The sequence below is a fragment of the Hypanus sabinus genome, chromosome 19, assembly GCF_030144855.1.
Source record: "Hypanus sabinus isolate sHypSab1 chromosome 19, sHypSab1.hap1, whole genome shotgun sequence".
Lineage (NCBI taxonomy): Eukaryota > Metazoa > Chordata > Chondrichthyes > Myliobatiformes > Dasyatidae > Hypanus > Hypanus sabinus.
The window spans coordinates 73,502,519-73,526,593 of NC_082724.1; the positions used below are offsets into that span (position 1 = coordinate 73,502,519).

General features: G+C 43.6%; 1 protein-coding gene across 5 annotated transcripts in view; it reads right to left on the bottom strand.

Moving 5' to 3' along the window:
- The window catches only part of LOC132378059 (uncharacterized), a 130,492-nt gene that overhangs the window by 101,047 nt on the left and 5,370 nt on the right, over positions 1-24,075 (bottom strand). For 4 of the 5 annotated variants that reach the window (XM_059944728.1, XM_059944729.1, XM_059944727.1 and 1 more), the window contains 2 exons: positions 3,028-3,192; positions 362-2,282 (listed from right to left, as the gene is read on the bottom strand). In XM_059944728.1, coding sequence (XP_059800711.1) covers positions 362-2,234 — 1,873 coding nt within the window. In that variant the 5' untranslated portion in view covers positions 2,235-2,282; positions 3,028-3,192. Of the gene's footprint in view, positions 1-361; positions 2,283-3,027; positions 3,193-24,075 lie in introns of those variants that run through there. The other variant, XM_059944726.1, reaches the window with a different exon arrangement.

The window sequence follows — 24,075 nt, forward strand, 5'->3', positions numbered from 1 at the left end:
ATAATTAAACAAAATCTGGTTTAGCAAGGGGGCACAGTTTATGATTGTGCATGAATTTTTGACATAATAAGGATTAATTGGTGAATGCCTCGCTCTTCCCACATTAGAAGTAGGACGGGTGATTTTGTGAAGGCAAGAATGTGAAAGTTGTTACTGCACACGTACCTTCCATTTCAGCACAGACCACTTCTCAATAGACTGGGCTGGAATCTTTGCATGTGAGTTACCCTTAACCTTATCCCTAGCTGGGTGTGACATTATTTAACACATATTGCATCCTTGCAAAATTCTTAACCAAGGCAGAACCAATTAAATTCATTCAGATAACTTGGTGAAAAACAGAAAAAAGACAATAGCTCACCTCCTTTCATTGTTGTTTCTGCTATAGACACCTTTGTAGGGCGGGAACTGGGCAAAGGGACTTTGGTTGTTGCCCGTGGCAAACTCAAAGTGGTGCTTATCGATTTGGTCCCAAGCCCTCCCTGTGTTAGAGGTGGTAGGGTCACAGAAACATTAGTTTTGTTTGAGATCTTTGCGGTCAGCTGTTGCGTTAGCACAGTAGGCCTCGTCTTTAGCATTGCCATGTAGCGGCCACTTGGTATGGATTCTGTTTTGGCCGATTCAATAGCAGAGTTGGGTTCTCTTGATGGGCCATGTCTCCATGCCGTTAATGGTGAGAAGTACGTTGTGGTGACCACTCTGGTTGGCTCAATTGATGACAGCACATTTCTATTTCCTTTTAAGGTCAGATGCTGCAGTCTTGCTGTTGGAGAGATGGTGGCCAATCCATTGGGGAAAGAACCTCTCACTACAGAACCCTGTTTAGTATTAGTTGGTTGACCATCAAGGAACTGGGGATCTTCCACCATCTCAATGACCGTTGCTGAGCTGTCCACTGGATTGGTGTAGATATCATTTCCTTGTTCTGAGGTGAAGTATGTCTGGGTGGTTTGCTGGGAAGGTAAGAACTTATCTGTATCATATGCTGACATTCTAACCCATTGCGATGTAGACATCCTGTCCGTAGCACTGAGGACCTTCACTCGTGGATAAGCTCGATCAGTAGTTTGCCACCTCACCTGCCTCTCAGAAGCAGGTGTTGTTGTCAACTTTGGAAGGTGTTCTACACTATTGGAAGCGCGTTGGGCAAAGAATTGGGCATTGGCATCTATTGTGTTAGCTCGACTGAATGTATCTGTTCGATTATGTAGTTCAGAAACATCAGCAGCAGGTCGGCTGACTATTAATAACTTTTCACTCATCATTGCAGAATAACTAGACCCTGTGATCAAAGGAGAAGCAGAACGCATGGGTGCTGGACTCATGTGATTCACACTCAGTTTCTTTGAAACAAAATCCTGAGGCCATTTTGCAGAAGACTCAATAACCAATGGAGTAAGCACTTGATCATGATTCCTTTTGATTTCCGGAACAGGTGTTTCCTCTCCTGGTGACACATAGGAAGTAGTGATAAAGTACGGTTTCTCAGTCACCAAATGATCTGAAGTCAATGTTGGATTCATATTTCCCAGAGCTACAAGAGGTCTTGGTGTTGTTTGCATGGTTTCAGTGTGTGGAAGAGTCATATGGTGAGAATTGACCTCAAAGAATAAATCATCATTTGGAAACGTTGCTGTGGAATGTTGGAGAAAAGAGATGTCGTGCACTGTTCCACTGCCTTGAGAATGTTTGGGGTTTTGAACAGATTGGGTTGATTTATAAACTGAGGTACTATTAAATGGCTTCAACAAAGAATAATCAGAAGAAGAATTTGTATCAGCAGATATGACTGAAGGAACAGATCCATTTCCTAAAATAAATGCTTGAGATTCAGTAATGTCCTGTTTGACTTCTTCAATGTTGCTATTATCCTCACTATTGAAAACCAGATCCTCATCATCAAACACCAGATCCTCATCATCACCACTAAAATCAGATGAATTTCCCCTCGATGATGCGCTCAGGTACAAAGGGGACATGCCCGAGTGGATAGGTGGGTCAGGTTCCTCATGAGCGGAGACTTTGCTGGAGATTTCTGGCAAGGATTGAGGAGAACTGCCTGGAGGATTTGAGTTCCCAACATGAACAGCTTTGGTGGAATAAATGTAAATTGTATTGCCACCAGATGATAAATCACTTTTGGCATGAAGAGATACGGCCGTGGTTTGAATTATGCTGGAACAGAAGATAACGTGCAGCCAGGTCCATTGCACATCTGGGTGCTCCATCACCATCCTAGTCTTCCAACTTACACCGATGTCTTAAACAATCATTTCTAGTACCTGAAATTACATTCAGATTCCAAGTTATTTAGAAGTTAATCTGAATCAAAATCAGCCATATTATCACTGACATATGTTGTGAAACGTTCTGGTTTGTAAAAATTTACTTTATAAAGTATATTACAATAAAAGTATAAATAGTGTCAAATTAATACTACCTGGTGAGGTAGTATTACAGAACCAGTGGCCTGGGTTCCTTTCTGCTGCTTTATGTAGGGAGTTTCTACATTCTCCCCATGACCACGTGGGTTTCCTCTGGGTGCTACACTTCCCTCCCACATTCCAGAAATGTAAGGGTTATTAGCTTAATTAGTCACATGGGTTTAACTGGACGGTGTACTTTGTTGGGCCAGAAGGGCCTGTATCTGTGGTATATTTTTAAAATACAATTTTTAAACATCTGATGGCAGAAGGGAAAAACTGTTCCTAAGATTTTTAGTGTGTGTCCTTGGGCTCCTCTGCCTCCTCCCTGATGGTAGTAATGAGAAGTGAGCAGGTGGTGAGGAAACCAAACTACTTTGCTCCTATATGCCTCTTCGTTACCATCTGAGTGGTGTCATTGGCAACTTTTTAGATGGCGTTTGAGTTGTGCTTAGCCACATAGCCATGAGTACAGAGACAGTAGAGGTGTGGGTGGGTGAAAGATACATCACTGAAGTGTGTCAGTGCAGGACAAAATTTACAGACAGTGTGCCTATTTTCTGGATATGGCCAAGCAAATAGTTTATAAGATGACTCCACTTACTGAAACAGACATTGCATCCAGCACATTGGTACCAGTTACAGTGCGGTTGTCCGGTCATCAACTGGATTTCCTTGATTCATTTCCCATATTTTCATATCAAACTCTTTGTCATCAGGAGTGGCTAAGGAATGGGGGGGGGGAGGAGGGGTTAGGAAATGCAGGTGGCTGGGAGTGACAAGGAGCAGCACAGGGTAAAAGAGACACTCAAGTTAAGGGTAATATGCATCTCTTACTGCAATCAGCAGTCAGCCTGCAGACTGGTGAGTATTTCAAGCTGCCCTCAGGTGGCAGCACAAACTAAAATGAGAGACAAGTTGCACCTCTCACTGCCAGTTCCCATTTTTAACACCAACCCAATGGCTTACAACAGAAACACTGGGACTTGGCTTGGGAAGCCTTTGGGACTGGATGAAAAACTGGGAGGATCGAGCAAGCAAATCATAGTCAGGCAAGTACTTCTTCACAGTAATTGAAAGAAATTTCAATTAGAATCAGGTTTATTAGCACCGACATATGTCAGAAAATTGTTGTTTTTGTGGCAGCAGTACACTGTAATACACAAAAAAAATCCTATGTTACAATAAAAATAAATAAACAGCATTGAAGAGAGATAGTGAGGTAGTGTATGCGTTTTCATGGACTGCGGAGAAATCTGACGGCTGAAAAATGCTAAATGTGCATCTTTAGACTATGGTACCCAGAAGAGGGTACGTCCTGGATGGTGAAGGCCCTTCGTGATGAATGTTGTCTTCTTGCGGCGTCACCTCTTAAAGATGTCCTGGTTGGTTGTTAAACACGAGAACTGGTTTTATTCCACATGGTCCAAAACTTGGCCATTCTCTACAATCTATTACTGACGCCATTTGATTGAGCAGATTTGCAGGCACACTCTAGGGCCCCAAACAAAGTGAGCAAGAGCATGCACAGTGCCTTTATGGGGGCTTCATTGCAGAAGCACCAAGTTTTTCTTTGTACTGAGATTCTGCCTGCCTCTGCCATGGCTGGCTCAGGTAAAGTATATACAGTCGGCCCTCCTTATCCATGAGGGATTGGTTCCGGGACCCCTCGTGGATACCAAAAAACGCCAATGCTCAAGTCCCTTATTCAACCTGTCTCAATGCGGTGGACCTTAGGAGCCAGCAGAACCCCAGACCTTATTTAACCTGTCTCAGTGCGATGGACGTTAGGACCCAGCAGCGGTGCTCTGAATCCGCAGTGTTTCTGTTCACAAAAATAATCACGATCACGATTGAAAATAAAGTGGAAATAATAAAGCGATCGGAAAGAGGTGAAACGCCATCGGTCATTGGAGAAGCATCAGGCTACAGTTGGTCAACGATCAGAACAATCTTAAAGGATAAAGTAAGAAAGGGCCTGCCCTGATGAAAGCTACAATTATTACTGAGCAACGCAGTGGTTCAATTATTGGGTTTTGGGTTTTTGATCCTCCACATCAACCCGGCACAGATAGAGAGCGCACTCGGAAGCAATCTGTCACTGGATCGAACCCTGGAACTTTCGTTCCCAAGACCAACACTGAAACATATGTTCTTAAGTGTTTTATAAGCATAGAAAGGTAAAATATATACTATATACTAAAGACAAATGTTTGATTAACTGACGCTAAATAATACCGGATGTAACTGTTCCAATTTACTTGGTAAGAGAACTAATTTTTTTTTTCGATCCCGATCCACGATAACCCACACACATCCTCCCGTATACTTTATATCATCTCTAGATTACTTATAATACCTAATACAATGTAAATGCTATGTAAAATAGTTGTTATACTGCATTGTTTAGGGAATAATGACAAGAAAAAATGTCTGTACATGCTCGAGCAACGAGGGCTGGAAGAGCACTTCCGGATTTTCTCGATTCGCGGTTGGTTGAATTCGCACATGCGGAACTCGCGGATAAGGATGTATCCACAAGCTCACCTGCCCCAATTGTTGAAGTACTGGAATCTCTGTTTCAAAGGTACATTTAATGACAGAGAAATGTATACAATATACATCCTGAAATGCTTTTTCTTTCGGATGTCTGATAGATTGATGGAAGGATCACACTGCCCTAGTAAGTACTCTCACAACTTTGAAGAAATATCTGATGGAGCACCTGAATCACTGAGGCACAGAAGGCTGCAGGCCAAGTGCTGTGATGGGAGTGAGTGGTCTATATGACTGGCATGAACATTATGGTTTCCGGCAAGCACAGAAGCAGTGGCTCCTGCGGTGTCAACCAAAGGTGATATTGTCTTTTTTAAACCTTTTTTTATGATCTTAAGACCCTGGTGGACATTAAGAACTAAAAGTACTGCAAGTCTACCCCAGCAATGAGTTGCTCATTGGCAGAGAAACCGAAGGAGCTGAATTGGTTTGGCCTGTGATGCTGCCAGCAACAGAGAAGCATCAGTGCGTGAAGGAGATACGCAGTGACTGATCGTCTAAATTGCTTTTCCTGCGATCGCAAGACCCTGTTGGACGTAGGTGGTGTGGAATTCTGATCCACTGGCTATTGGTAGGTGGCAGGGGAGCTGTGTGGCTTCAGTTGTAGTGAGGACTAAACATGAAGCCACGGTGTTGCCTATTTACAACCGTCAAGAAGAGAGGTGGCGGAGTCGCTGCCCCCCAACAGAGTGCCAGAGGCAGTGAGGTGTGGCATCCATGTTGGAGTCAGTACTGCCCCCCCCCCAGTGTACACTCAAGCCAATGTGTGTTTGGCTACAGACTGCTGCAACATTCATGGATTCAGGGACTTGGTCTATATTTTTTGTGTGACTGTACTTAACTTCTATCATATCAAAGGTACAGTTAATGTCAGAGAAATCTATACAATATAAATCCTGAAATGCTTTTTCTTTACAACCATCCGTGAAAACAGAGGAGTGCCCCAAAGAATGAATGACAGTTAAATGTTAGAACCCCGAAGTCCCCCCCCAGCTCCCACCTCCCGCACGTAAGCGGCAGTGAGCATGATCCCCCCTCCCCCCACAGGCAAAATAAAACGTCGGCACCCGTCACCGAGCAAACAAACGTGCAGCACAGCAACAGCAGACACAGCCTTGCAGTACCCCAAGGACGACATGTTCACCCGGTATCTGACATATCACGGGCTCTCTCTCTCCCTCCCTAACAAAGGAGAAAGAGATGTCTCCGTTTCACGTTATATGTACCTTCTGCTGTGTCTGACTGCTGGAACTGAGTTTTGCTTCTTGGCTCCGGAGTAACACTGTTCGCTTGGATATATTCATGGTTGTTTATGTATGTTGAGTGACAATTAAACTTGAACTTGAACGATGGACCAAAGAGCCTATGATGTATGATTCCATGACTGAACCACTAGATGGCCCTCAGCCTGAAATACCACTGAGAAAGGAGAGTGTGGACTCTGTCAGTCAATGGAAATTGACAACCATCTGAACGATGGAACATTCTAACAGGCCTCAGGGTGTAGACTAGGTGGTGGTGGTGAAGGCATTCCTCCCTGCTCAATTCAAGCTTGGAAACTGAATGTCATCGCATGCCACCCTTAGAGGGTTGTGGCACTTCAGAATTCTTCAGCCCCAATAGCTGAAGAGGTTGAGTCATTCAATATTTTGAAGGGAAAGGATGGCAGGCAGTTACAGAGCAAGGGAGTTGAGGGCGGGAAGTGTCAAAATGGTGCTGACACTAAGACTGAACCAGCCATAATCTTTCTGGATGGTAGAGCAGGCTTGAGGGATGGACTATCCTGCTCCTGTGGTGAGGAATAGACAACATGTTAACCTTCCCCAGACAGAGATGGAATCCAGTCTAGTTCATCCCTAGAGTTCAATAGTTCTCTACTCCATGGACTGTTCCACCAGAGTTCAGGTACGGTTGCACGAGCAACTTGGTGAATTAGGTTCCAGGATCAGCACCGAACTGTTCTCAACAAGTACATTCAACTGTCCACGAATAACTGCTGTTGCATACTCTTAACTGAGATGTTTCCTGTACATCCAGCATATGAGGAAAGTCTGCCACAAGACCTGAGAGGACCATCCAGTCCAGGTGACCACCCCTTCTAGAGCTAATGTCTTCTACTTCAATAAAAAATAAGTATGGTTGTGTATATGTACTGTATAGTCTTGAACTTAAATTCTGCAGCATCAGCTTCTATTCTGTTCCTTTGATATATTCTGAGAGAGTTTCTATTGTGTATATACTGCAACCAGCCAAAGTTTCTGTCTGCATGAATTTTATTTTGAATACTGAATATGGACATTAAAAAATATACTTCCCAAGATTTCATTACTGATGCATCTATATCTGGGACAGGAACAAAATTAATCCAAATGTACATTCTTTCCAATTTACCTTCTTTGAAGAGAGCTGGTGAACTTCATTCCAACCTGCTAACAATAATCACTGTTGTTTAACAAAATTGCAGATATAGGGTAATGTGTACGGCTGATTATCAGACCAATAACAGTGTTCACTTCAGTACTATGCAATCTAAAAATCACTGTAGCCTGGAGTAAGTGATTTCAGTTATCTTCACTGGCAGTAAGCATGGCAGGACCATTACCCAAGGGCATACACTTACCTGATCAATCAGTCATCAGACAATGCACATTGCAACATCACCTAGAGATCACAAGTTTAAAAAAGCACAAAAGTGTCTGGAAGTCACATGAAAATCAAGGAGTATAACTCATTGAGTTCCAAATTTAAAGGCTGGTTATTTCCCATTAGAACAATGTCAACATGCGCAGAATCTGGTCAAATTGACAAGGCCACTTTCTTTGGAGTGGAACTCATTTAAAGGAATCCTCTGCAGTTTCTCTGGCCATGAGGAGTAAGATATCACACTCATCCTAATGAAGCAAGGACCATCTGCCTTGCAATGTTTGTATGGGCATCTTCCACGAAAGGGGGTATAGCCAGATGGGATGACAGGTGGGGGAGGTGGTTTTGTGCTGAGTCAATACTAGCATTAAAGATCAGTGTCTAAGGTACTGTAGATGACACTTCATTTACTTGGGTTCTGCCTTTCACCAGCATCACATTGGCTAGAACTCTCAGAGAAACTTGTTGCTCCAACAATGGACTCGCCAGGATCTTACCTCTAAGGCAGACATAACGGGTCAGGTTTCCTGGAGGGAGAACATCTCAAAGTGAATTCATTATCAAGGGATGTATATGTCACAATCTCATTTTCGTGCAGGCATTCACAATAGTCCAAAGAAATACTGTGCACAAAGACTGACTAACAATTAATGTGCAAAAGATGACAAACTGCGCAAATATAAAAAAAAATAAAAAATAGTAAATAAATGATACCGAAAAAAAGAGTTACAGAGTCCTTGACAGTGAGTCCATTGGTGGTGGAATCAGTTCAGTGTTCAGGTGAGTGAAGTTATCCATGCTGGTTCAGAAGCCTGATGGCTTAAAGATAATAACTGGTGGTGTGGGATCTAAGTCTTCTATAACTTTATTGGGGTGACATGGTAGCATAGTGGTTACCACACAGTTCCAGCAACACAGGTTCAATTCCCGTAGCTGCCTGTAAGGAGTTTGTACATTCTCCCCATGACCACATGGGTTTCCTGCCACGGTCCAAAGACATATCAGTTGGTAGGTTAGTCGGTCATTGTAAATTATCCCGTGATTAGGCCAGGATTAAATTGGAGGTAACTGGGCAGCATGGCTCAAAGGGCTGGAGGAGGTCAATTAAAAAAAGAGTTGATGGCCTTTTCTGAATATACAGGAAAGTGTTGGAAATCTATGGATATCTTCCTGTTGTGTCGCATGTACTTCACAATTTCATGGATATATTTCCAAGTAGAATTGACTATAAACCTGCTGAAAGCTGGTTGCAGCCAATACAGCAATCTATTTGAGGGGAACCGATTTGGAACAAGAGCTTTCCACAGTGACTTTCTGCAATACCCAGGAAAGTGGAATCCAGGTTCAAGGGTGCAACAGCTATTCACTTTGGTTTAGTTGCCAAAGTAATTGTGGCCTTCAATCAGTAGTATTAACAGTTCAGATTTCACTGTAACACACACAAAATGCTGGACGAACTCAGCAGGCCTGACAGCATCTATGGAAAAGAGTACAGTTGATGTTTCAGGTCAAGATCCTTCGGCAGGACTGGAGAAAAGAAAGATGAGGAAGGTGATAGGTGAAACCAGGAAGGGTGGGGGGAAGTGGTGGAGCAAAGAGCTGGGAAGTCGATTGGTTTAAAGGGTTACAGGACTAGAGAAGTGGAAGTTTGATAGGAGAGGACAAATGCCCATGGGAAAAGGAAAAGGGGGAGGAGCACCAGAGGGAGGTGATGGGCAAGTAAGGAGATAGGGTGAGGGGGGAAATGGGAATGGTGAAGGAGGGTGGGCATTACCCAAAGTTTAAGCACCTCCAACCTGAGTGTGGTCTCATCGCAACAAGAGAGGAGGCCAAGGACTGACACCGGTCACTGGGAGATCCTGTTTTTGCTGGTGGGCGGAGTGTAGGTGCTCGGCAAAATAGTCTCCCAATCTATGTCGAGTCTCACCAATATAAAGTAAGCCACATGAGGAACAGTGGATACAGAAGGTGACCCCAACAGGTGAAGGGTTCCCTCAGCTGGAAGGATTGTTTAGTGCCCTGAATGGTCATGAGGGATGAGGTGTAGGGGCAGGTGTAACACTTGTTCCACTTGCAAGGATAAATGCCAGGTGGGAGATCAGTGGGGAGGAAACAATTGGACAAGGGAGTCACTTAGGGAGCGATCCCTGTGGAAAGCAGAAAGTGGGGGGGGGGTGGGGGAAGATGTGCTTGGTGGTGGGATCCCATTGGAGATGGAAGTTATGAAGAATTATGTGCTGGAAGTGGAGGCTGGAGGGGTGGTAGATGAGGACAAGAGGAACCCTATCCCTGGTGGGGTGGCAGGAGCATGGGGTGAGAGCAGACGGTCGTGAAACGGAAGAGATGTGGTGAGGGCAGAGTTGATGATGGAGGAAGGGAAGCCTCTTTCACTGAAGGAGGACATCTCCTTTGTTCTGGAATGTAAAGCCTCATTCTGAGAGCAGATCCAGCAGAGGTGGAGGAATTGAGAGAAGGGGATGGCATTTTACAAGTAACAGAGTGGGAAGAGGTGTAGTCCAGGTAGCTGTGAGAATCAGTGGGTGTATTTAAGTAGATAACCTGTCTCCAGATATAGAGACAGAGGGATTGAGAAAGGGGAGGTAGGTGTCAGAAATGGACCAGGTAAATTTGAGGACAGGGTGGAAGTTGGAGGCAAAAATCGACAAGCTCCACATGGGTACAGAAAGCATCACCAATGCAGTCGTTGATGTAGTGTAGAAAAAGCTGGAGAGTTATTCCAGTATAGGCTTGGAGTACGGACTGTTCCACATTGCCAACAAACAGGCAGGCATAGCCATGTGCCCATGGCTACACCTTTTGTTTGAAGGAAGTGGGAGGAGCCAAAGGAGAAATTATTGAGAGTGAGGACAAGTTCCACCAGACAGAGGAGAGCAGTGGTGGAAGGGAACTGGTTGGGTCTGGTGTCCAGAAAGAAATGGAGAGCTTTGAGACCCTCCTGATGGGAGATGGAGCTGTGTAGGAACTGGACGTCCATGTTGAAAATAAGATGATTGGGACCAGTAAACTTGAAGCCATTAAAAAGATCAAGCGTATGTGAAGTGTCACTGATGTCGGCAGGAACGGACTGAACCAGGGGATTAACAACTGAGTTGAGGTTTGCAGATACAAGTCTAGTGGGGCAGAAACAAGCAGAAAAAATGGATGTACCTGAACAGGCAGGTTTGTGGATCTTGGGAAGGACATAGAAATGGGAAGTATGGGGTGAGGGAACTATGAGGTTGGTGGCAGTGGATGGGAGATCCCAGAGTCAATAAGGTTGGTGATGGTGTGGGAGGCAATAGCCTGGTGCTCCTTAGAGGGGTCTTGTTTGAGGGGTAAGTAAGAGAAGGTGTCTGAGAGATGTTGCCGGGCCTCAGCAAGGTAAAGGTCAGTACGCCAGACTGCTACAGCAACCCCTTTTATCTGCGAGTTTGATGGTGAGGTTAGGATTAGTGGAGACCAGTGAATTCAGAAGGAGTGTCAGAATTGGAGAGGAGTGGTGAAGCTGAGACGGTTGATGTCCCATCAACAGTTAGCAACGCGAAGATCCAGAGCCAACAGAAGACCAGGGTATGAGTGTCCAGGAAGAGGAGAAGAGTTAAAAGTAGGAGAAGGGGTCATCAGTGTGGTCTGGAGAGTCCTTGCCAAAGAAGTGGGCACTGAGATGGAGGTGGAAGAGCCCAGTGTTACAGTGGGCGTGGAACTCACTGAGGCCCCTACTGAACAGAACATTCTGCCTCAGAGAGGGGAAGGTCAGAGGGAAGGGTGAAGACCTGGCATGGATGAAAACTAGGATCGGGGACGGGAAGGGGGTTTGTAGTGTCTGAGGAGAGAAGAGGGGAGGGTTGGGATTTGTTAACATAATAGTGGTGACAGGAGGACAAATGAGTAGGAAACTAGGTCCTGATTATAGAATCAAATGATTATCCGCAGATAACAGCAAATCCAGTTTTCTATTGCATCGATGGGTGCACACTATAACATCATTAGTGAAGTTCCTGAAACTTGGGCATTGTCTCTGCTGTATTCCATGTCTCTATTTTGGAGTGAGGCAGGGGGTTTGCTTAATGTATAATTGGTAATACGATAGCCATTTCCATCAGTGTAGCCCCTCTTCAGTCCGGCCGAGAGGAGGGGTTTCCAACCCTTTCTCAGGCCATGGAACCTTACCATTAACCGAGAGGCCACAGAGTTTTGGATGCATTTTACTTAGTCAATAACAGCGATGCGGAGTGCAAACGAGGGTGTGCTCTACACTGAAATACAAAGATTATATTGAAGCAATACGGAGGGAATGAGACACACCCAAGAGCTGATGATGGATGAACTGAATGTTTAAGCTCACGCTCAGTTTATAGTCATTCAGCCATAGCACCAAACAAAGCAACGTTCCTCTGGGCCAAGGTGCACAACACAGTACATGTAACTCACATAGCACATGAAGTAATACTACCACAAATAAATTAACAAATAATAAGGTATATATACAATATAAGTTCAAAAGTAAACAGTACAGTGCTACTGGTGTCGAATATGTGATGAGACTCAGGTGGTGGAAAGAAATTCAGCAGCCTTACAGCCTGCGGGAGGAAGCTATTCCCCATCCTAACAGATATTGTCCTAATGCCATGGTACCTCCTCCCTGATGGTCAAAAAGAATGATAACTCAATATAAACCCATCAATCTTTTTGACACCCCCCTGAGCATGCATTTTTTCACAAGACTTTTGGTCTCTGCCATAAGCTCACAAACGCAATATGACCACCCAATCATACCATTTATAGCTTGTTAGTAATGGGCAATAAAATGAGAATGGTTTATTGTTCCACTTCCTTTATTGGAGTCTCTTCCATTTTGTTAAAATGTTTAGTCTGGTACCTTGCCACTGCAAACATCAATAAAAGACTGAGCCACACAATTACTTGAGCAACTGGGTACACACAAAGCCTTTTTACAACTCTGACTCCATAGCATTCTAACCTCTGAGTCAGAATCTTGTTTCCAAAACCCAGATAAGATTTGAATGACCCTCAGCCGACAATCAAGTGTATTATGGAGAGAATGGTGCAGTGTGAGAGGTGCCAGTATTTCCAAAAAGGGCTTCGAAATAAGATCATATATATGGGAATAATTGAAGAACAAGAGGTTATTTCAAAGAGTCAACATTTCTACCCCAATTAGTGTCATTTAAATATATAGGATTAACTAGTTACTTATATCTCAAGGACATTTCTACCTGAAAACGGTCAATATGACAACACAAGAGTCAATCATGTAGTCATAAAGAAATACAGTATGGATACAGTCCCTTCATGGTACCCATTCAGATAGTTCTAGTTTCCTACTTTTGGCCCAAACACCTCTCAGTCCATCCCCTCTGTGTTCCTATCCAAGTGCTTCTTAAACACTATGACACTCTCGTCAGCCAATTCTTCTGGCTGCTTGTTTCATATACTCACCACTCTGTGTGCAAAAAGTTGCCCCTTAGGTCCCTTAAAAACCTTCTTTCCCTTACCCCCTAGTTTCACACACCTCTGTTTTGGGGAAAAGACTATGATTATTCACCTCATCTATCCTTTTCATAATTTAAAACATGAATATAAGATTGCCCCTTAATTTTCATGTGTTCTAATGAATAGCGACCTAGCCTGGCCAATTAGTCCTGGCAACATCTTCATAAATATTTGCCGCACTCTTTACAGTTTAACCACATCTTTCATATAACAAACGGATAATCAAAATTGCATACGATACTCTGTGCACCTCACAAAATAAGTTACACAACTGCAACAGAATGCCCCAACATCTTTACTCAATGTCCTGACAGATGATGGCCAGCGCACAGTGCCTTTTTCATCACCTTGCTACCAGTGATACTGCTTTCAATTCCTAGATCCCTCTGTACCATTACACTCCATAGTGCCCAACTGTTTCTAGTACACGTCCTACACTATCTGCACACTTTCTCAAACTTATCTGATCAAAATTACCCGTTCCACCATAACCTTCTTCACTAACCATATCTCTAATTTCATGTCACCTTCAAACTTACTGATCAAGCCTTATGCATTCACATACAAAATTCACATTGATTATTTCACATATAAATAATCAATTACAAGGGTCCCGACACCAATCCCTTGTGGCACACCACTAACCTCCAGCCTCTACTCTGAGAAACAACATTCACCCATCACCCTCTGCCTTCTGCCTCCGAGGCAATTTGAATCTACGAACTGACACTCCCTGGATTCCATGGACCCAAACCTTCCAGACCAGCCTACCATGCAAGACTTTGTCAAATGCCCTGCTAAAATTCAAATAGACAGTATTCACTGCCATACACTCATCTATATTTTTGATTACCTCTTCAAAAAAACTCTAAAAGGTTCATCGGCACAACTTTCCACTCACAAAGCCGCGCTGACTCCTCCTAATCAGATGCTGTCTATCCAAATGATGGTAGACCCCTTCCCTCAAAATTCCCTGTAATATTTTCCCCGCTACTGAGATTAGGCTGATTGGCCTGTAGTTCTTTGCAGCCCTTCTTAAGCAATAGAACAATCTTAGCCATCTTCCAGTCACTGAGAACTTCACCAGAGTCTAAAGGCCCTGTATTGCACATTCCTAATTAGAGCCCTTTGTATATTGACAAGGGAAACTTTCCTAGACACAGTTCATGAATTCCACTTCATCCATGCCCTAAACACTCTGGATGGCCCAGTCAATATTGTGAAAAGAAAACCTCCCACCAATACAACTGAGAGTAATTTCTCTCCACAACTGCTCCTCAAGTACCCACTGACTATTTGGGAGTGGTACATGGTGGTGACACCGCCACCCTTCTTGTTTCTATATTAGAACCATAGAACATTACAGCGAAGAAACAGGCCTTTTGGACCTTCTTAGCTGTGCCGAACTATTTTTCTGCCAAGCTCCACTGACCTGCACCTGGACCATATCCCTCCATATGCCTCTCATCCATGTACCTGTCCAAGTTTTTCTTAAATGTTGAAAGTGAGCCCACATTTACCACTTCATCTGGCAGCTCATTCCACACTCCCACCACTGTGTGTGAAGAAGCCCCCTAATGTTCCCTTTAAACTTTTCCCCCTTCACCCTTAACCCATGTCCTCTGGTAACCCATGTTCTACCTTACAGTCTCATTAGATGATCCCCCAAGAATGTTATCTCTAAATACTGCTGTGATGTTCTCCCTTATCACAAAGACAACACCTCCTCCACTATGACGACGTTTTAAGTATTCTCCATTGACTGAAAGACATGGGTGCAGAATACGTATTATGTAAATCCTAGTCTATGGGTGGCTTGGAAGCATAGTGGTTAGCACATCACTTTGCAGCACCAGAGACCGGGGTTCAATTCCCACCACTGTCTGTAAGGAGTTTTCCCATATTCCCATGTTCTCCCCATGACCGCGTGTATGACTCCTGCCACCGTGTTTTGCAAACCAGCCCCGTAATAACGTTGCTTCATTTGGCCGTTTTCATGGGCATTCATGTATGGTTGAATGACAACTAAACCTGAACTTGAACCCGAAGAACCATCAGAACTTTAATATTCACTCTTCTGTCTCCACTACCTTCCTTTCATCAGCATGTGTGAATACATGTCATACACATCATTGCTAGAAAATATGCTATGCTCCATTTCAAAGAAACAAAAGCAGTTTACATTACATTTCCAACTTAAAGTTCAAAAATCATGGAAACCGATAATGTTGCATATTAGACCTCCATCTCAAAGGGCCAGATAGTCTGACCCTTTTCAACTTCCAGTATCTCTAGATTCCACTTCTATGCCTCCCAGAGCTTGCAATCTGCTCACCCATTCCCAGATCAGTGGCTCCCAGAGCTTGCTATTTGCCCATCCAATCCCATAGAACATAGAATAGTACAGCACAGTATAGGCCCTTTGGCCTACAATGTTGTGCTGACCCTTAAACCCTGCCTTCCATATAACCCCCCACCTTAAATTCCTTCATATACCTGTCTCTTAAATTTCAAGATTCCCAGATCTTGGAATCACCTAATTCAACAGATGATGACATAAACAAACAACCTAAAGCCCACCAAGGAACGTGTATTGGCAGAAAAAAATTTATAATGTCCAATTGGGATTTCATGGCACCACATAAACACCTTTTAGCACTTTAAGCATTTCTATAACAAAGATGACTAATGAGCTTTGCAAATTAGTTCTTTTAATAGAAAGAACATTTACTTTTCTGTAATTTTGTCTGTCTTCAAGTCATCTGCATCTTTTTTAGCCCATCCTGTAATTTACATATGGCCTTAACTATTTACAAACTTATCCTATATTCATGTTTTCTAAATCCTTTATGTCCTTGTTTTGATGTCATTGTACCTATTTCTTATCAAGAAGAAAATGTTAATACTTCACTCACTTCAGCAGAATCTTATGAGATTTCTTCCATAGTCCCCTTTGGAATCATAAAGGTTGAGTGGTATTTTCTTTTGTAATACCCTCATCAGGATTATGTGTTTCTATGTACACTTCTGTGTCATGTATACAGGCACAGTAAGATACAGCATCTTTAATTTCTTCAGAGGCTTGGTTTATCATAGTTGCTCTAGTTAACTGTACTGTTGAAAGTGTCCAGAATGACTACACTATGGTCTGGTATAGCAATCTGCAGGTACAGGAACACAAGTTGTTCAAAGTTCAAAGGACATTTATTATCAAAGCACGTATACGGTATACAACCTTGCAGGCAGTCACAAAACAAAACCACATCAAACAGCCAATGTGCAGAAATAAAACAAATTGTGCAAGCAATAAAAATAAGCAAATAGCATTCAAAACCAAGCTTCACTTCACCTGCAGAGAGTAGTGGAGTCAGCCAATTAGTGCTGGCACATTCCTCTCTACCAACAAGAATACTTACAGGAAGCACCAACTCGAGGCAAACATCCACAAAGATTCCCCACCATCCGGTTTATGCCATCTTCTCACAGTTACTGTCAGGCACAAGATACAAAAGACTGAAGTCCAATGCTACCAGGTTCAAAAGCAGCTCTTCCCTTCAGTAGTTCTGTTCTTCAACCAACCAACACAGCCATAATCACTACAGTTTAGCAACACCGACAACTTCGATCACTTGCACATATACTTGAATTATTTTTCTTGTTCTAATTGCATTTCTTCTTGTAAAATGTGAACATAATGTGTTTAATTTATGTTTTCTTTGTGAATGTTGCTTATATGATTGTGTGCCCCTGACGTTGCTATAAGTGTTTCACTGCATCTGCCAATGACAATAAACAACTTTAATTTTGTACAGTACAATGAAAAACTTGCTTGCAGGCACATGGGTAGACCACTTTTCTCCAACATCCAATTTCTTAACACTAGATCTCACCAAACATACAATCAGTTGATAACGTGTGTGTTTGAAAAACTAGTTTCATTATGCTCAAAAACAGCATCAATCTGCCTGTGCACTTTCAACGACACAACACATCATAATATTCGGATCTCTGAAGTAGCTCCCACACGCTGTCGAGTAGCCTACTCAGGAGTATCTTCTGACAAAAGTAGGCAGTGAAAGATGATTTATTCAGTGAGATGGTTCAAAAGATCGTAATAGGTTCATTTATATCCAAAGTTCCCCAAAATTACAGGCAGCTATAAATTTGGAATGAGGAATCAGTAGGTCAGTTAACAATGATGGTGAATATAATGTTATGTTGAAGCATTTCTTGCAACACTGCCATTTCAAAAATTTTTCTAGTCTGTGTGCTTCAAGACAAAGTCATCTGTGGTTTAATTGAGAAGCAAATTCAGTCAAAGCTATTGAATTCACAGGATCTCAAACAGTATTTGCTCTTCTCTGTACCCAGTGAACTATCGTTAAATCCCAGTAAATTGCAAATCTTTCTTCTATTGTAAGTGCTCCTATTTTGGAAGGGGGAGGGTGGAAAGGGGAGAAGGGGGAGGGGGAGAGGGGGGCAGGGGTGAGGGGGCAGAGGCGGGCTAGCAAGGGGTGAGGGTTTAAGGGGTGTTAAGAGTTAGGTGCTGGGGGGTGAGGAGAGAGAGAGGGGGTGAGGGAGGGTGCAAGGGAGGGCCACAGAGGGAGCGGCAGTGGGGAGGGCACGTGGGGGAGCAATAGAGATTAAATGAGATGAGAGAAGGAGTATAAAGAATTGTACAAACATTCCACATTGCACCTTCCTCAACCCTCCAATCAGCTTGGACTCTTCTCTTGCCACTGCTCTCTCATCTCTCTGTTGTCCATCCCACCTCTCTATTCAGTCCCAATGCAGGGTTTCGACAAACACATTGACAATTCCTTCCCTCCCGGATGCTGTTCGGCCTGCTGAGTTCCTCTAGCACACTGTCTCCATTGTGCAGCTGTGAATGGTATGGTTGGAACTCTGCTACGCCTGCATGGTTAGCAGTACTGGCTCAAGATCACAGCTGCGACCACCATGCAGTCAGAGGCTCGAGCTGCTGCTCGACCCAAGATATAATTCCTGACTACAACATGGTGTCAGGCACAACAAGAGCATGTTTTTAAGGTGAGAGAAGGTAGGTTTGAAGGAGAATTGAACAATAAGAAAGTAGTTGATATCTGCAACACAATGACAATAGACTTAGCATAGTCACTAAGTTAAGAGACATTTAGATAGATACTCAAATAGGCGAGGTGCTGAAGAATATTGACCTGGTGTGAGCAAATTGTGTTAAAGTAATTGGGAATGGTTGATGTGGTAGTGGCAGGCTGATTAGCTGGTTTCTGTGCTCTCTGACCCCATGACTTAATTTCACAAGTAGACATTGGTATCGACCACCTTACTGTCTCCTGCCAGTGGCCAAAGAGTCATGGATTCCATCTGACCATAAGCAGTGTGGATGTGATCTTTACTGCATAGTAACTCAAGTGCTGGGAGCAATGCCAGTCCCTTAAAGGTTTCCAACTCCATTAACCATGAGGGACACAAGAAGCTTTCTTTACGATATTGTTGCCCACACAACTCTCCTCCATTTTATCTTCGATTCTTGACACTGTGCAAGATATGATCCTATGGTCTGGAACAGAGCCAATCTCCAGTTTAAAGCAAGACTGCAGTAATGAAAAAAACTGATGCATTCTTTCTCACCACAGTGCTGCACTTCATTTCCAATGGAGTGAAGCTAACCTACAGGTCTCGTAGGTAACTACGGCAACCCACGTAATCTCAATGACCAAACTGCAGTTCACAGACATTTGCGTACATGTGCATTTGGTGGTCCAGCTCCAGGTTGCCATCAGCTCATCACAAGACAGGAAGTATTCCAGCAATCTGCCAGCAAAGTGAAACACTGTCCTCCAACTATAAGGATCAATGGTGAGAAGCTGGAAAATGTGGACAACTTCCCAAACGTCAGCAGCCAATTCTCAGCAAAAGCAGGCATCAATGATGAAATACATTTATTGTTTTTAATGCATCAGCAAAGCCTTTGACCAAAGAAGTAAAGGCTGATGGAAGGTCTAATCTGGCAAATTAGGGGGCAAATTTGGAATGAAAGAGGATGAGAAATAACTTAATAGAGGTGTACAAGACGATAATGGACATAGATCAAGCGGACAGCAAGAGATATATTCTCAGGGTGGAAATGGCTAATACAAGGAGTATAGTTTTAAAGTGACTGGGGGTTGTTTTACACAGAGAGTGGTCAGAGCATGGAATTCCCTGCTAGGAGTGGTGGTAGAAGCAGATATTTCAGAGGCATTTAAGAAACTCTTAGATAGGCACAGGTAAAACAGAAAAATAAAGGGCCATGTAACAGGGAAGGGTTGTATTGATCTTAGAGTAGGTCAAAAGGTTGGGACAATATCATGGACCCAAGGCTTGGTACTGTGCTGAAATGTTATATGTTCTATAAAGACCATAAGATATACCATCAGAATTAGGCCATTTGGTCCAATGAGTCTGCTCTGCCATTTTATCATGGCTGATCCATTTTCCTCTCATCCCCAATCTCCTGCTTTCACCCATAACCCTTCTATACCCTGACTAATCTAGAACCTATCAACCTCCGTATTAAATATACCCAATAACTTGACCTCCACAGCTACCTGTGAAAATGACTTCCACAGATCCACCTCCCTCTGGCTAAAGAAATTACTCATCTCCATTCTAAATGGACTCCCTCTATTCTGAAGCTGTGCCCTCTGGTCCTAGGCTCCCCCACCATAGGAAATATCCTCTTCACATTCACTTTTTCTAAGCCTATCAACTTTCGGTAGGTTTCAACGAGATCACCACTCATTTGTATGAATTCCAGGGAGTACAGGCCCAGGGTCATCACGTGGTAACCTTTTCATTCCCAGAATCATTCTCATGAACTTGCTCTGGGCACTCTCCAATGTCAGCACATCCTTTCTTAGACAAGGGGCCCAAAACTGCTCACAATACTCCAAATTATAATGTGAAAAGAAGTGGTCCCAACGTATATACTTGAGGAACACTACTTGTCACAGACAGCCAACCAGAAAAGGCTCCCCTTATTCACACTCTTTGCCTCCTGCCAGTTAGCCAATCTGTGCTAGTATTTCTCCTGTAATACCATGGCCTCTTAACTTGTTAAGCAGCCTCATGTGTGTCACTTTGTCAAAGACCTTCTGAAAATCCAAATACAAAACATCAACCAATTCTCCTTTGTCTATCCTGCCTGTTAATTCTTCAAAGAATTCCATCAGATTTCCCCTTAAGGAAACCATGCAAACTTTGGCCCATTTTATCAGGTGCCTCCAAATACCCAAAACCACATCGTTAACAATCAACTCCAGCATCTTCCCAATCACTGAGACCAGACTAACGGGCTAATAGTTTCCTTTTTTCTGCCTCTCTCCCTTCTGGAAGAATGCAGTGACATGCAACTTTCCAGTCCTCTGGAACCATTCCAGAAACTAGTGATTCTTGAAAGATTATTACTGATGTCTCCAAATCTCTTCAGCCACCTCTTTCAAAACCCTGGAGTGTGGTCCAGGTTATTTCTGTACCTTCAGACCTTTCAGTTTCCCAATGCAACTTCACTCACTTCTGCCCCCCGACACTCTTGAACTTTCAGCATACTGCTAGTGTTTCCAGTGAAGGATGATGCAAAGTAGTTATTCAGTTTGTCTGCCATTTCTTGTCCCCAGTTACTACCTCATGATCAGGGTGATGAACCCTGCCCTTCCATGTTTCTGAAAAGAGCAGTATCTACATTTTTTACCGTAAGGTGCTGGAGAGATACTACTACAGAAACCTTCACAAAAATCCTCCCAGTCAACTGGCAGGATGATATGACAATACAACTGTCATGGTAATGATGTTTAACCTAGAGCATGGGTGTATCTTAACTGAGGACATAATTAAGTCAATTACAGATTCGTTCCTGTTATTATGAGTAATTCTGCTGATTGGCCTTAATTAATAGAGAAATTCATAGTTATAATTATCTATAGATATAAGTCTACATCAACAAATGCAAAAAAATGCAGCTGTCCATGATCCATAATAAAGACTCGCTGTCTGATGTACTCAATAACATCTCACCCACTATTTTCCTCAGCTGTTTGTCTTGGGAGAGCCAGGGTTTAAAGGATGAAGAAAACAATTGGCTGGGATTCTCAAGTACATTCCATTTACTTGGGACACATTGAACCAGTGCATTTTGTAATAGTTATTGGAGGAATTCATCCATTGTATACTGTTGTGTTCTTTTGATTGACTGTAAATGACCTCTAGTGCAGATAATGGACTGCCTTCATACAATGCTTTTGACAGCTACATCCTCCAAATATATACGTTCATAGTAAAATTCAAGATGATTATTGATAACTTCAAATTCTTCGTAATTGCTAACTTTCTGAAGTTGTGAAACTGTTTCCCTATCACTCCCAGCCATTTCTGGCATCTCCACGCCTGAATGCGTGAAAACGCATTGAGCAAAACAGTTCTGCGTTGTCTTACTGCTTTGCCAACTAGCAGTGACAAAAGCCACTAGTTTTCGAACACAAACACTTGCAAATGCTTTTAAGAGACTTGAAGAGTATATGGCTAATAAAGAAAAGAGACTCTAAGGTAAAAGATAATGATCTCGCTGAATCGTAACTGTGCACACGAGACGAAGAGGCTTACTTCCAGTTTTATCCCCTTACATAGAAAAGTACAATACAGAAACCCACAATGTTGTGTCAAACTAATGGCTTTTCCTTACATACTGCCCATATCTCTCCAATTCCTGCGTACTCATGTGTCTATACAAGAACTGCTGAAATGTCTTTGATGTACTTTTCTCCACTGCCACCCCTGGCAACACATTCCAAACATGCAAAAGAATCTTATCCCGTACATCCCCTTTGAACTTATCTGCTCTTGCCTTAAATGCATGCCCTCCAGTACTAGATATTTGGACCCTAGGAAAAAGATGCTAGTTGTCTACTCTATCTATGCATCTCAATCTTATAAACTAATCATATCTCCCCTCAGACTCAGCCTCTCCAGAGAAAGCAAACAAGAGAAAATCTGCAGATGCTGGAAATCTGAACAACAGACACAAAATGCTGGAGGAACTCAGGAGGCCAGGCAGCATCTATGGAAAACCTTGTATTCCGTTGGGGTAGCCTCCAACCTGATGGCATGAACATTGATTTCTCTAACCTCTGGTAACACCCCAAACCTCCCCCCACATTTCCCATTGCCTTTTCCCTCTCTCACCTCATCTTCTTGTCCCCCCCACCCATCGTCTCCCTCTGGTGCCCCCTTTTCTTTCTTCCATGGTCTTCTGTCTCTTTCACCAATCAACTTCCCAGCTCTTTACTTCATCTACCCCCTTCAGGCTCACCTACCACCTTGTACTTCACTCTCACTTGGGTAGGAAAAATAGAGTAGACAGTAGAAGTGATGAAGCCACACTCAGGTTGGAGAACAACACCTTATATTCCATCTGGCCTCCAGCCTGATGGCATAAACATTGATTTCTCAAACTTCCGGTAATGCCCCCACCTCTCTTTCCTTCACCATTACCCATCCCCTTTTCCCTCTCTCACCTCATATTCTTGTCCCCCACCCATCGCCTCCCTCTAGTGCCCCCCCCTTTTCTTTCTTCCACCGTCTTCTGTCTCTTTCACCAATCAACTTCCCAGCTCTTTACTTCATCCCTCCCCCTCCAGGTTTCACCTGTCACCTGGTGGTTCTCGCTCTCCTCCCCATCCCCCACCTTTAAATCTACCCCTCAGATTTTTTTTTTCTCCAGTCCTGCCGAAGGGTTTCAGCCTGAAACAGCAACTGTACTTTTTTTCCATCGATGCTGTCTGGCCTGCTGAGTTCCTCCAGCATTTTGTGTGTGTTGTTCAGAGAAAACAACCCAAGTTTGTCCAGCCTCTCCTCATAGCACAAGCTCTCTAATCTAGGCAGCATCCTGGGAAACCTCTTCTACGCCCTCTCCAAATACTCCACCCTCCTTTCTATAATGGGGCAATAAGAAATAAATGCAATATCCAAATACAGCCTAACCAGAGTTCTATAAAACTGCGATATTACCTCCTGTCAACACACACAAAATGCTGGAGGAGCTCAGCTGGCCAGGCAGCATCTATGGAAGAGTCTGACTCCTCATCTTGTTTTCTCCAGTCCTGATGAAGGGTCTGGGCCCAAAACATTGACTGTACTCTTTTCTAAAGATCCACCCGCCACCCCACTCGGGATAGGGTTCCCCTTGTCCTCACCTACCACCCCACCAGCCTCCACGTCCAACATATAATTCTCCGTAACTTCCGCCACCTCCAACAGGATCCCACTACCAAGCACATCTTTCCCTCCCCTCGTCTTTCTGCTTTCCGCAGGGATTGCTCCCTACGCGACTCCCTTGTCCACTCGTCCCCCTCCATCCCTTCCCACTGATCTCCCTCCTGGCACTTATCCTTGTAAACGGAACAAGTGCTACACCTGCCCTTACACTTCCTCCCTCATCACCATTCAGGGCCCCAGACAGTCCTTCCAGGTGAGGCGACATTTCACCTGTGAGTCGGCTGGTGTGGTATACTGCACCCGGTGCTCCCGGTGTGGCCTTTTATATATTGGTGAGACCCGACGCAGACTGGGAGACCGTTTCGCTGAACACTTACGCTCGGTCTGCCAGAAAAAGCAGGATCTCCCAGTGGCCACACATTTTAATTCCATGTCCCATTCCCATTCTGATATGTCTATCCATGGCCTCCTCTACTGTCAAGATGAATCCAAACTCAGGTTGGAGGAACAACACCTTATCTACCAGCTGGGTAGCCTCCAACCTGATGGCATGAACATTGACTTCTCTAACTTCCGTTAATGCCCCTCCTCCCCTTCTTACCCCATCCCTGACATATTTAGTTGTTTGCCTGTTCTCCATCTCCCTCTGGTGCTCCCCCCCCCCCCCCACTTTCTCTCTCCCGAGGCC